This window comes from Amphibalanus amphitrite, unplaced genomic scaffold, assembly GCF_019059575.1.
Source record: "Amphibalanus amphitrite isolate SeventyFive unplaced genomic scaffold, NRLGWU_Aamphi_draft 000453F_arrow, whole genome shotgun sequence".
Lineage (NCBI taxonomy): Eukaryota > Metazoa > Arthropoda > Thecostraca > Balanomorpha > Balanidae > Amphibalanus > Amphibalanus amphitrite.
This window is the reverse complement of record NW_024881947.1, coordinates 116,767-130,090: the sequence shown is the minus strand read 5'-3', so window position 1 is coordinate 130,090 and position 13,324 is coordinate 116,767. Positions and strand designations below refer to the sequence as shown.

The 13,324-nt window shown below is 49.1% G+C and overlaps 1 protein-coding gene across 1 annotated transcript; it reads left to right on the top strand.

Moving 5' to 3' along the window:
* The first annotated feature begins 1 nt into the window (after position 1).
* On the top strand, positions 2-13,066 carry LOC122391751 (beta-galactosidase-like). Its single transcript, XM_043385974.1, has 2 exons — positions 2-1,140; positions 11,531-13,066. The coding sequence occupies exons 1-2, from the start codon at positions 613-615 to the stop codon at positions 12,878-12,880; spliced, it is 1,878 nt and encodes a 625-aa protein (XP_043241909.1). The 5' UTR covers positions 2-612; the 3' UTR covers positions 12,881-13,066.
* The last annotated feature ends 258 nt before the right edge of the window (positions 13,067-13,324 follow it).

Sequence of the window (13,324 nt, the reverse complement as noted above, 5' to 3'; positions counted from 1 at the left end):
CATTGCTGGAGGAGAGAGGGGTGGGTCGAACAATTAAAACCCATCTAAATTCGTTTAGTGCTTGCTGAATGTAAGGCTTTTAAATCGTTTCATTGTTTTAATACATTTTTTTTATTTTTTCAATACAAAAATACATGAATGAAAAGTATAATTTTGTAAGGAGTTCATTCAAAAACAATAAAAAACCATCTAGCTCAATCCATGGTCCACGTCAGTTCGAAGGTTTGTTAAAAATCGCTTCGCTCATTACTCCGACAGACCAATGCTTATTTTTACACTAACACTGAGGAAGTCTGATACCTACTGTCAAGGGACTGGTTTTCATAAACTGTCATATCTCAGCTCACTGGCTGTAATGCTCACCGGACATTCAAAAACAGCTGACAGATAGCGGCCGAGAGCACCTTCCTGGTCGTTTTTGGTCGGTCGTCGACGGACGTCCCACTTCCGCTCGGAGTATCTAATCGCCGCCTGAGTCGCCGTTTGTGCACCGACCGGCCGGGGTCAGTCCACTGTTGGAGTTGGCGACGCGCTGTTGTGGCCCATCTCTCACTCTTACTCGACTGCAGTGTCTTAGCGAGCAGGAGAAGCAGTGTCTGCTCCGCTGCCGTCATGTGGCGCTGGTCGGTGCTGCCCCTCCTGCTGGCCGGCGGCGTCCTGGCGGGGACCCGGTTCGAGCGGCGTTCCTTCACGGTCGGTCCCGACTCGTTCCTGCTGGACGGCCAGCCGTTCCACTACGTCTCCGGATCGGTACACTACTTCAAGGTGCCGGCGGCCTACTGGCGCGACCGTCTGACCCGACTGCGAGCCGCCGGGGTCAGCGCGCTGCAGACGTACGTCGAATGGAGCTCCCATCAGCCGGAGGAGGGTGTCACCGACTTCAGCGGCCAGCAGGACCTGGAGCAGTACCTGCGGCTGGCGCAGGAGCTGGGCCTGCTGGTCATCCTGCGGCCGGGGCCGTACATTGACGCCGAGCGGGACCTGGGCGGCCTGCCGTACTGGCTGCTGCGCCGGCAGAACGTCAGTCTGAGGTCGTCCGACCCGGCCTACATGGAGGCGGTGACGGGGTGGTACGACCAGCTGCTGCCCAGGATTCGGCCGCTGCTCTACAGTAACGGCGGACCGGTTATCATGGTGCAGGTGAGCGAGAGCGACGGAGAGGTGGTCACACAGAGCAGCCGACGGAGATGAAATCACTCAGTAGTGCTACTGAGTGATTTCATCTCCGTCGGCTACGCACAATACGCACATCATATCACAATGATGTGCACATGTGCACATGCTCATGTGCACACAACCCCTTATTCTTATATGCATATTGTATAATATTGTAACGGTCAGATCAGTCACGGAAGGAACGTAAGCGTTAGGTGTTTTATTCAGCGTTATTGTTTCGATTCATTGTGAGTCGATTCAGCGTTTATTAATTAAAAACTAAATAAAAAAGAAAATAAATTAGGATGATGTACTTAAAAACTGATGACGTTTTTGCAGTGGACAGCTCCGTTTAACCCTATTAGTGGCAGGGGGGGGGGGTTGTTTTTATCCACCCCTCAGGTTTTTCGGGAATATCTCCGAAACCGCTGAAGCTACGATGCTGAAATTTTCTGACTTTTCCTAAAACTAAATTGGGCACATTCCCTGAAAATTTCAAGTTCATAACTTTACCAGGGGCGGCTCCAGAGCACTGGGAATTGGGGGGTCCTATTCGTGAAGCGAGTCATTTGGGCGAAGATCACGATGCTGCACCAGTTTTACGAACAGTGAATAAAAGGTATCATGTGATAACATATACAGTTATTGTGCATCCTCTTTTGACACGTTTTTGCTATAATAGGCGGATCCAGGCGTCCAAAAAGGGGGGTTATGTTTTACCTCCCAACATAGGTGCCCTGACACCGCCTATGCATTACCAATACAATTTTAGTCGTTCTCTCATAAGAAAATTATAACATAACAAGACCATTACCACCCTTTTTAGAAACAGTACCAACAAAAACCTTATTTACTATACTTTTTGTGTACCCCCAATCTCAATGATCTGTATCCGCCTATGATTTTTGAAAATGCATATTTTTAGGATCCATGTGAATTCCTGGTTCATTCTCTATCGATCGGCAAAAGTTGCGTTAAGATTGGTTCAGAAACCTGGCCGTGATAAACAGTCTAAAATGTATCTGCAATTTGCCCGTTTTTACCCCCCTCCACCCCCCATATTGACATTTTTTAATTTTTATTTTTTAGAAATGTAGATCACGTTGAGCGAAATCGAATGCCGTTTGAATTTTGAAAATCGGCCCGTTAGATCTCGAGATATCAAGGGGGGTCGTAAACAGCCCCCCCTGCCACTAATAGGGGGTAGCCAGGAGCCTGCCACTAATAGGGTTAAAAGGCCGTGGACTGGGATTAATAGTGAACCTGACTCCCATTGTCGTGATCCCGGATGAATGAGTCCTTCCATGGCGTTCGATAACATGGTGCTCATTCTGTAGCTGACCACAGCCAGTTGGTCAGTGAGTATTGTCAAGCAAGACATGGTTGTTAATATTTTTGTTTATATGTTTTATCTTTGTCTATTTATTGTCACCCCTTAAACCCTAGACCGGCGCGATAGGTATCATGACCAGATAAATATGACATAACCTGACTTGGCCCATCCTTCCAAGTGAGGATTCTTCTTTCTTCGATCCGTTCGCTCAAAAATATCCAAGCGAAATTAAAGAAGAATAAATGCCATGTCTCGCCTACTGTTAATTCCCTGGAGGGATCTTCTGGTACCGTTAATTATAAATATATAGTTTCTTTGTATTTTCTTGTAGTCGGAGTCTTCTTGAGTCATAGAGAAAGAAAGGACATCTTCTACGGGGTTTATTGCTTGAGTGACACTCTCATAGGCGGTATCTTAACGCAAAACATTACCGTTTCAATCGTGGTCACCAGCAATTCCTCGTAATATGCACTGTCTACATTATATGAATATTTCTCTTAAATGTTTCACATTTGCTATTTCCTTAATATTTTCCCCGTTACGAAGTTTATGACCTCCTTACTAACTAACTAAAAACCTTGACCTTTCTTCAATCAAAATATTTACAACAATTAAAACACTTCGCTCGCGTGATCATTTCCGGGAGCGCTCTCGGTAGAATATTCAACACCCTCCCCTTGAAAGAACTCTTTCAACATTTACATTCGCAAGGTACCTACGACATGACATACACAGTAGTCATACACAGCACTTATTACATTTTCACAAGTTTGGTAATCGGACGCTGCACTGTAACACCTCTGATGTTCAGAGTCACCGATCTCACTAAGCCGTCTTTTGACATCTTGACTGACTCGACCCTACCGATGGGCCATTGGCCCCGTGGCACACTATCGTCAGCCATCAATACCAAATCGCCCACAGCCAGGTTTTGCCTGGCCGTAGCGGTGCTGGTGGACCGCTGCTGGAGCAGTGGAACGTACTCTCGACGCCAGCGCTTCCAGAACACATCTGCCATATAGCTCGCCTGTTTCCACATTTTCCGTTTGTCATTGTCAGATGCAGAGAAGACATTCAAGGGTGTCGTTCCGGAACTGGCCCCGAGTAAGAGTATGTCGTTTGGAGTGAGGGGCGGAGCATCGAGGGGGTCACTCGATGGCGAGACCAGAGGCCGGCTGTTCACTATCGCCTCGGCTTCACACAGGAACGTTTGCAGCGTCTCATTCTTCAGTGTTTTCGCGTGGAGCATCGTGTCCAGAATCCGTCTAACTGTTCTAATCATTCGTTCCCAGGCTCCACCATGATGAGACGCTCCTGGAGTGTTGAACTTCCAGTCAATGTCGTTGGCTAGCATCTCCTTTGCCACCCACTCTTCCTTTTCCTCCAGCCGCTTCAGCTCTTCACGTAGTTCTCTGTGGGCTCCAACAAAGTTTGTTGCTCGATCTGATCTCAGAGTCTTGACGTTCCCTCTTCTAGCTACAAATCTTTTCAGCGCACAGATGAACGAGTCCGATGACAGATCCTCAGCCACTTCAATATGTATGCAGCGCACTGATAGGCAGGTGAAAATAACACCATATCGCTTAACTTGTCCTCGACCTTGGCTGACGTAGAAGGGTCCAAAGTAGTCTACCCCAGTTCTTGTAAACGGTCGCTCCCCCGCTGTGATCCTGTCGCCTGGAAGATTTGCCATCTTTTGTTTTTCCGTTTTCGCACGTAGCCGCTTGCAGGTGAAGCACGATTTAAGCACTCTCTTGACAGCCGATGTGCTCTTCAAAATCCAGAACCTCTTCCTTAGTTCTGCCAAAACATGCTGTCGGCCAGCATGTCCTGTTCGTCTGTGGACGTCTTCGACAAGTAGCTTCACATAGCTCGCATGACTCGGGAGAATGACTGGATGCTTAGCATCATATTCAAGAGCTGAATGTTGCAGTCCTCCGCCGACTCGGATGATGCCGTCTTCAAGGAAGGGACTAAGTTTGCTGAGCTTGCTTGTTGCACGAATGTCTTTGCCTGAGTTCAAGGCCACCACCTCCTCTGGAAACGCAGCGGACTGTATGCTCATCATAATAGCTCTCTCTGCTTCTCGGATGTCTTGAGTTTCCAGCAAAATCGTCTTCCTTTGCGTCGTGACTCCTTCCTCCTTACTTCGACGAATCAACTCCTGTTTCACCTTCAAGATCCACGCTACTGCTCGGAGAAGCCTGTGCCTGTCGCTGTAGTGTGCAGTGAGTTTCAGCAGTGGGTTTTGAAGATCATCTTCTTGAGTCGCATCATAAGCCTTCGCTGCACACACAGTCATCTTCTTGACCTCCAGGTCATCTGTCGTGTCTTGTAACGCTTGAGGCGTTTCTGGCCACTGAGTTTCGTTTTTCCAGAGGTATTCTGGCCCTGTCAGCCACCTGTCACTCTGAGTTCCTCTTGACACATCGTCCGCCGGATTTTGAGAGCTGGGCACATGCCTCCACTGAGCAGGGTGTGAGCCGTCATGTATGATTGCCAGCCTGTTCGCAACGAATGTGTGAAATCTTGCTTTGCGGTTGTTGATGTATCTCAACACCGTAGTGCTGTCTGTCCAGAAGAACTCTTCTACTTCAACCGACAAGCGCTCTAACTGGATCTTCAATGCACCCAGGATCAGTGCACTGAGTCTCACGCCTGTCACAGCGGCCATCAGTTCGAGTCGTGGGATTGTTACCATTTTCAGAGGAGCCAGATGTGCCTTCCCTTTCAGAAAGCTCACCTGAACGGCACCGGCAGCGTTCGCCAGCCTGATGTATGACACAGCGCCATAAGCTGCCTCGCTCGCGTCGACGAACGTGTGTATCTGACAAGTGGTGACACTCCCAAAGTCCCTAGGCTTTATGCATCGCGAGATGCTCAGACTGTCCAAGCCTTCCAGAGTCGAAAGCCAGCCATTCCAAGCTAGTTTGTCCTCTTCTTCCAGTTCAGCGTCCCAGTCCATCTGCTTCCGGGTCGCGTATTCGCCAATTGTATTACACGAATCGGCCAACCAATAGCTTGCCTCCTGAGTGACGTCAGCGTGGCGTCATACTTTCGGTCCTCGCCCTGGTGGCGTCTATTGAAGCTAGGTTTTAACTTATTGACATTTAAGCTACATGGGGTACATTACCGCCGTGGCTAAGTGGTTAGAGTATCGGACTAGTAATTCAGAGGTAGGTGGTTCGAATCCACTCGGCGATTCCGATTTTCGTGTCATCTGTCATTGTGCGTTTTTTTATACATTTGTAACGGCGTGCACCTAAGAAATCTCAAATCAGACGTAGGCATTCTTCTAATGAATATGTTGCATAAGATAGATATTTGCAGTCCAACCGATTGGTTCGGTTTCGGTATTTTCCAATGGTCTTTGTTTGTATTTGGTTTGGTAGCGGTGTTCTGATTTTCTGTGATTGACATCACTAATGCATAGTGCATACTATGCGAACGTAGCCAATGGAAAGACAAATGGTGCTGGGCGATGGCCATTCATTGATCAATATTTCTCACTGCCAATGGGTGATAGCACGCAGCATTGACAGGGGCGGCGCTGACCTTTTGAAAGTAGGTGGGCACTTGGCAAGGTAAAGTACCTAAAAGTAGCGAAACCTAAGATGAAAAGTAAAAATCGCACGCTGGTAAGCAGGCTATTAGATAGCTTTTCGTGTAAGAATCACCATGCACAAAAAAAGTTCGGCATAGCTGTTAGCGTAATCACGGGACGAGATAATCAGTTTCCAGCCGTCAGAGCGTCATCTATAGGAGCTATGCCCTAACTATAACTTTTACATTTCAGCCGCCAGGGGGATACCTAAGTCCTCTTACTTGGAATCTAGTTAAAGTCAAAAGATTTATATTAGACGTTTATGAAGATAACTTGGGACTGGTTGTTAAGTTGCATGCTCACGGCGGGCTGTCATCAATTTATCTCTATACATGTCTTATCTGATCGATGAAATAATACAGGAATCTGTTGTCATTCGAGTGTGTTTCATAATAGCTCTTCCGACTTTGACGAATATCGACAGTGCCGTAACAAAATTGGTAGTTCAGGTATAGACTGCAACTGCAGTTCTTTTGCAACTTATTCCTTAATCAGATGAACACTTGTCAGAGATTTATTGGGCGTACGATATTGGCGTGCGAACGTAGGGGCCAAAATGCGCGTGTCTACGACAGACTTCTTTTTAAGAGAAAAGAACCGCTGAAGCAAGAATCGATCCACCGACCTGTCGTCAATCACACCAAGACTCTAGCCACTCGGCTACGGCGACACATATATGTCTGGCAGCCATATACAATGCAAAAATAGTCTCAACTCAAATCTAGCCTCAATGCATGCATTGTCGCGGCGGATGGCTATGACGTCGCACTAGAGATGTCGCTAGTTGATGGGCCGATTCGTGTAATACAATTGGCGAATACGCTTCCGGGTCAACTCTTGCAGGAGACGACGTCCCTGTATCACGGTTGGTTCAGCCATACCTAGCGGGTCATATACCGAGCTCACCACAGAAAGCAAACCGCGTCTTGAGCAGGTCTTCACCTTCGCGCCCTCTGTTTGTGGAGACAGCTTCAGAAGATCATGTTCTGGGTGCCATATCACCCCGAGCACCCTCTCGGTCGGCAGCTCATCCCAGAGGCCAGACCATTTCTTCATTTCAGTCGATCTGTCTTCGTTTTCGATGGCTTCTACCACGGCTGGGCTGTTCGATGCGAATTTAGTCAGATTGAACCCTCCCCGTTTGCACAGGTCCTTTAGCTCATTTGCTAGAGTGATGGCCTCTTCGTCTGTCGGAACTGATCGTAGCACGTCATCTACATAGAAGTTTTCATTGACAGTTGTCACGCACTCTTGCGAGAAGTCGTCACCCGCGTCGGCTGCAGTCTTTCTTAAAGCATAGCATGCTACGCTGGGTGAGCTTGTGGCCCCAAATAAGTGGACCGTCATTCGATAGTGACGAGCGCGACCACTGATGTCTCCGTTCTCAAACCAGAGGAATCTGATGAGATCTCGATCGGCTCCATCGACCTTCACTTGGTTAAACATTCCTTCAACGTCGGCTGTGACCGCCACCCGTTCTAGCCTGAATCGCAGCAGCACGTCCACCAATGAATTCGTCTGATCTGGACCAGTCAGGAGCATGTCGTTGAGTGATACGCCATTGTATCTTGCTGCGCAATCAAAGACAACGCGTATCTTGTCAGGTTTTGTCGGGTGATACACTGCGTGATGTGGCAGGTACCACACTCGTCCATCTGCTCTTCTCTGTTCTTCTTCCGGCACTTCTTCTGCATACCCCTTGTTGATCATTTCTTCCATAAATCCTTTATAGTCCTCAGCAAGTTTTGCATCCTTTCGCAGTCGCGATCGGAGATGCTCCAGTCGGTTTTCGGCCATCTTCACATTCACTGGCATCCTCTCTTCTGGCGTTTTTGTTGGCAAAACAGCACTGTAATGGCCTTCTTGCATCTCCATTGAGGATTCAATTTTTTGAACCCATTCTTTGTCTTCCACTGATAGGCCTCTTCTTGTGCAGTGCAGTTTCTCCTCATATTCGCTGTCGTACATGTTACGCACCATTTCTTCGATGGACGCTCTCTCGTCTTTCACAGCCGCTCTACACACTGTGGTGTGCGACTTTCGTGATGGTGAATCAAGACCGCTGACCACCCAACCAAATCTAGTCAGCACCGCGTATGGGCTTCCGTCTACACTTTGAATCACTCTCACTGGTTCCATGGCTAGGAACGCATTTGCTCCCAAGAGCAATCCAACTTCACTTATCTCGGGCTCTGGTAGCTCTAAATATCTGAGGTGATCCCATCTTCTTACATCTTCTGTCTTGGGGTAGTCGCTTGGGTCGGCAGGTATATTCTCCATGCTGAAGAGCTTTGGTAAGTCCATTCTGTTATCTCCGCACAGGTCCGTGATGTGAAGTCCTTCCACTTCCCGTGTTGGAATGCTGATGTCCTCCTGAGCCACAGTCGTGATGGTCAGGTGCCTGCTGGGCTGCTGTTTAATGCCGAGTTGATCCATCAAGCTTTCAGTAGCGAACGAATGGGTAGACCCACTGTCGAGGAATGCGAATGTCTTAATCTTTATGTTGCCGTTACAGACGATGACTGGGACCAGGGGTAGTGTGGGCCGATCTGAGTTTTCCGCTCCTGCAGTTCCGCACACTGTCGCACCAGTAGTACCGGTCCTCTCTTGTGGTGGCTGAACTGTCTCTCTCGGTGGTCCAGTTTCATGGCCACGACTTTGAATGGCGAGTTCATGACGTCCTTGGTCTCGGTTCTCTCTCTGTGGGCGTTCCAGATGCATCGCAGTCGGATGACGTCTTTTGCATATTCTGCACTCAGCTCGTCTTCGGCAATCGGCGCTCATGTGACCTTGTCTTAGGCAAGAGAAACACAGGGACCTGCTCATTGCGAACGCCTTTCTCTGCTCCGGTGAAGTAGCTCGAAGCTGCTCACAGTCGGCTGTGACGTGCCCTATAACGTCACAGAACACGCAGGCTGCCTGATTCTGGGTTTGGGCGGCTGCAACAACGGGCCTGGTGCGCCTCACACTGCTGCTGCCTGCTCTGCCTTGGGAGGGGAGCACTGCGCTGTTGTCGCGACTGTACATGAGACGACCGTAGGTGGGATTGGCTGCTATCCTAGCCTCATCTCCTACAAACTTTACGACGTCTTCAAACTTCACTTCACGTCCCTGCCTCTCTTCAATGTCATCAGCATGTCTCCTCCAACTGTTCAGCATCGTCTCCGGTAGCTTGCTGGTCAAAGATCGCATTGTTCTGGGATCTCCCATCATGTGCGAGGAAGAGCCGAGGGCATTTTTGCAGCTGAGCAGCAACAGCGCAAATCGGTCGAGCGCCTCGACATCATTCGCCTTAATGGTACTGAACGAGTTAATACGATCCATGAATGCTGATGCTATATGGCTAGGCTGGCCGTACCTCTTATTCAGCATTCTTATAGCCTCTTGGTATCCGTTCTCCAGATACATGCAACTTGTCACTATAGCGTGCGGTTTGCTGCCCGGTGCCATGTGCTGTTCAAGATAATAGAGCTTCTCTTGTGCGCAATCCAGCTTTGAGGCTATCTTGAGCTGGAAACCCTTCATGAACTGAGCGAACTCGGTCACGTCTCCTCCGAATTTCTTCATCTCTATGATCGGTAAGCGCATCAGTGAGGCAGTTCGCTCGCGCTCTTGGGTCAGCTGTCTGTTGTCCGGCTCGGGGTTATCTGACGCGCCGTCGTCCCTGGCGAAGCTCACCCTGTTTGATGACGTGGCGGGCTGGTCATCGATGACAACCGCGCTCGTTGACTTGTCTCCACCGACACCAGACTCGGCGGTCGGCACTGGACAACGGTGAGATCCTTGCGAGGTATTACATTCGTTGACTGCGGCACCTGCCATTTCTTGATCCTGGAAACATTTAATAGCCTGCTCTCTAGCGGACACTTCTGCTATCTTGGCTTCCAAATCTAGCAGTTCCTCTTTACGTTTAAGCTCGGCAACCTGTCTTTCTATTTCCTGTTTTTCCTTAACGGCCTTCAAACGTGCCAGCAGTCCAGCTCTGGCGGCAGCTTCATCTGCCTGTCGCAAAGTCAGAGACTCTGACGTCGTTACTCTTGTACCTGCTTGGGATACGCTGTCATTTGGCTCTACGTTGTCATGTTCTTCTAGAGCCTCTGCCAATCTAAGCCTAAGCTTTTCCTTATTTCCCTGGCATGACAAACCTCGTGCCTTTAACTCGCGCTTCAAGTCCTTGACGTTCATATTTAGCATCATCTTACAGCTGGTCTTATAGCATCATGACACGAAACGAATAGCAATAAAAGGACATGAATAAGATTCGTAAATTACCTTGTAGGAGCGCTGATCCATCCGCATCACATCAAAATTGAGTACCTTGTGATGCTTGAATAGGTAGATTTTACGTGGTCATATCGTTCGTATTTAATATAATGAAACTATTCCTTTGTTATGAGCAAGAACAAACTTCGTAACTGTTAATTCCCTGGAGGGATCTTCTGGTACCGTTAATTATAAATATATAGTTTCTTTGTATTTTCTTGTAGTCGGAGTCTTCTTGAGTCATAGAGAAAGAAAGGACATCTTCTACGGGGTTTATTGCTTGAGTGACACTCTCATAGGCGGTATCTTAACGCAAAACATTACCGTTTCAATCGTGGTCACCAGCAATTCCTCGTACTATGCACTGTCTACATTATATGAATATTTCTCTTAAATGTTTCACATTTGCTATTTCCTTAATATTTTCCCCGTTACGAAGTTTATGTCCTCCTTACTAACTAACTAAAAACCTTGACCTTTCTTCAATCAAAATATTTACAACAATTGAAACACTTCGCTCGCGTGATCATTTCCGGGAGCGCTCTCGGTAGAATATTCAACACCTACCGTCTTAGTATAATATCGATGATGTTTGATAAAAACATCATCTAAGTATTATGTTTTGTCATAACCCAAAACATCTAACGACAGATGATCTATGTCATTTACGTCTTGATGCACTTGTTGCCAGATATAGGTAACGTCTGCGCAGTTAATTCGAGTGACAATACCGTACCTGCTATCTTGAGCCCTGTGACCAGCAATCGTGACTTCAAAGCGGCAATTGTTCAGATCTGATGACAGCTCAAGATAGTAAAACCCTCTTGACTCTTGACTGTTCACTTCACTACCCACCTATTACAACTGCAACATCTGAGAGCTGATATGATGGGTAAACATGAGATAAGCGTGTATGAGATGTCTCAGATGTCTTCTTGTCTGCGCTCTCATTGTGATATGATGTGCGTATTGACGGCAATAATTACCTAACGTACCTATCCAATCTATCAGATTGAATTTTAACAGTCTTGTCTCATTGTCACGTATTATAAAAAATTAACAGTGACTGCGAACATCACCTATGATTAAGAATGTAGTTAGTTATGCACATTTTACACTACATAGAATTAGAAAATAAGAATATAAGCATCTTATCATCCTGTCCTTCTCCACAGGTGGAGAACGAGTACGGCAGCTACTCGTCGTGCGACGCCGTGTACATGACGCAGCTGCGCGACCTGCTGCGGCGTCACCTTGGCGACGACGTCCTCCTCTTCACCACTGACGGCGGTGCCGACTACTTTCTGCGCTGCGGACCCGTGGACGGCGCCTTCGCCACCGTCGACTTCGGCACCGGCTCGGACGCGGCCGAGGCGTTCGCGGCGCAGCGGCGACACAACAAGATCGGGGGCCCGGCAGTCAATTCGGAGTTCTACCCGGGCTGGATCAACCACTGGGGCTACCCGCGCAACATGGTCTCCACGGAGGAGGTGGTCAACGCCACCAAGACGCTGATCTCTCTCGGCGCCAACTTCAACGTGTACATGATGCTGGGAGGAACGTCGTTCGGTCTCAGGGCCGGCGCCAACATGGGCGACACGTTCGAAGCCTGCACCACGTCCTACGACTTCAACGCGCCGTACACGGAGAGTGGCAACATCACTGACAAGCTGTACGCCCTGCGGGAGCTCATCTATCCTTACACGAACATGACAGAGATGGCGGTTCCCGACCCGCTGCCTGTCACCTCTTATGGCGAGGTGAAGATGACGTGGCAGACCAGTCTGCTGGAGGCCGTGCAGGCGCTGAACGTCACCCGGGTGTCAGACTCGCCGGCGGTGCCCTTCTGCGACGTCCACCAGGCGTACGGCTTCGTGGCCTACTCTGCGGCGGTGACGTGGAAGCCGCCGCAGCCGGCCGTGCTCTCCGTACCCGGCGTGCGCGACCGAGGCTACGTCTGGCTGGACGGTCGTCCGGTGGGCGTCCTGTCGCGTGCCGAGAGCGCCTTCTCCATACCCCTCCTCGCCGCCAAGGAAAGCACAGTCACCATCATTGTCGAGAGCCTAGGCCGCATCTGCTACGGCGACATTCACGATCGTAAGGGGATACTGGAGGCGGTCACCCTCGGGGGCAGGGAGCTGACCAACTGGAGCATCACCGCCCTGCCGCAGGACCTGACGCAGCTGGTGCCGGAGACGCCGACGCCGCAGGGGGACGCGCTGCACCCGGCGCTCTACAGGGGCACCTTCTCCGCGGCCGACCCACCCGCCGACTCGTTCATCCACTTTCCCGGCTGGCACAAGGGAGTGGCGTTCGTGAACGGGGTGAACCTGGGACGCTACTGGCCCGCCGTCGGACCTCAGATGACGATGTACGTGCCGGCCCCCTTCCTCCGCGCCGGGGAGAACACCGTCACCCTCCTGGAGCTGGACGGCGCGCCCTGCGGTCCGCAGGAGTCCTGCGCCGTGGCGCTGAAGGATTACCCCGACCTGAATGGCCCGACTCCGGACAGGATCTCTCCCTAACGAACGGTGCAAGCCCAGTCTAACTAGATGACAATTTTAGGCATTTGTAGGAACATTTGGGGATTACAACCTGGCATTTATATTGTTCTTCCACGGGTATCATTTGCGAGTGATTATACGTATTGTAAATTCTAATGTTACAAGCTTAGAATGTGAATAAAGAGGAGGCTTCGTCGAGGACTTCAATCGTTCTCAATCGGGCGACATCTTTAAACTATGAACGAAAACCACTTGAGCGAATTCGCTTTGGAACTACTTTTTCATCAATCATATTTCAATGCTTGAAGAATCATATTTACTCCCCGGATATCCTCTGTAAAAATGGAGTTCCCTTGATTCTTGTATCGGTATCAAGTGCGTTCTAAAATCAAACAGAAATGAAGATTAGCAGTTAAATGTCAAAGGCTTCAGCTAATTCTTCCTTATCTACGTATATATGACTCC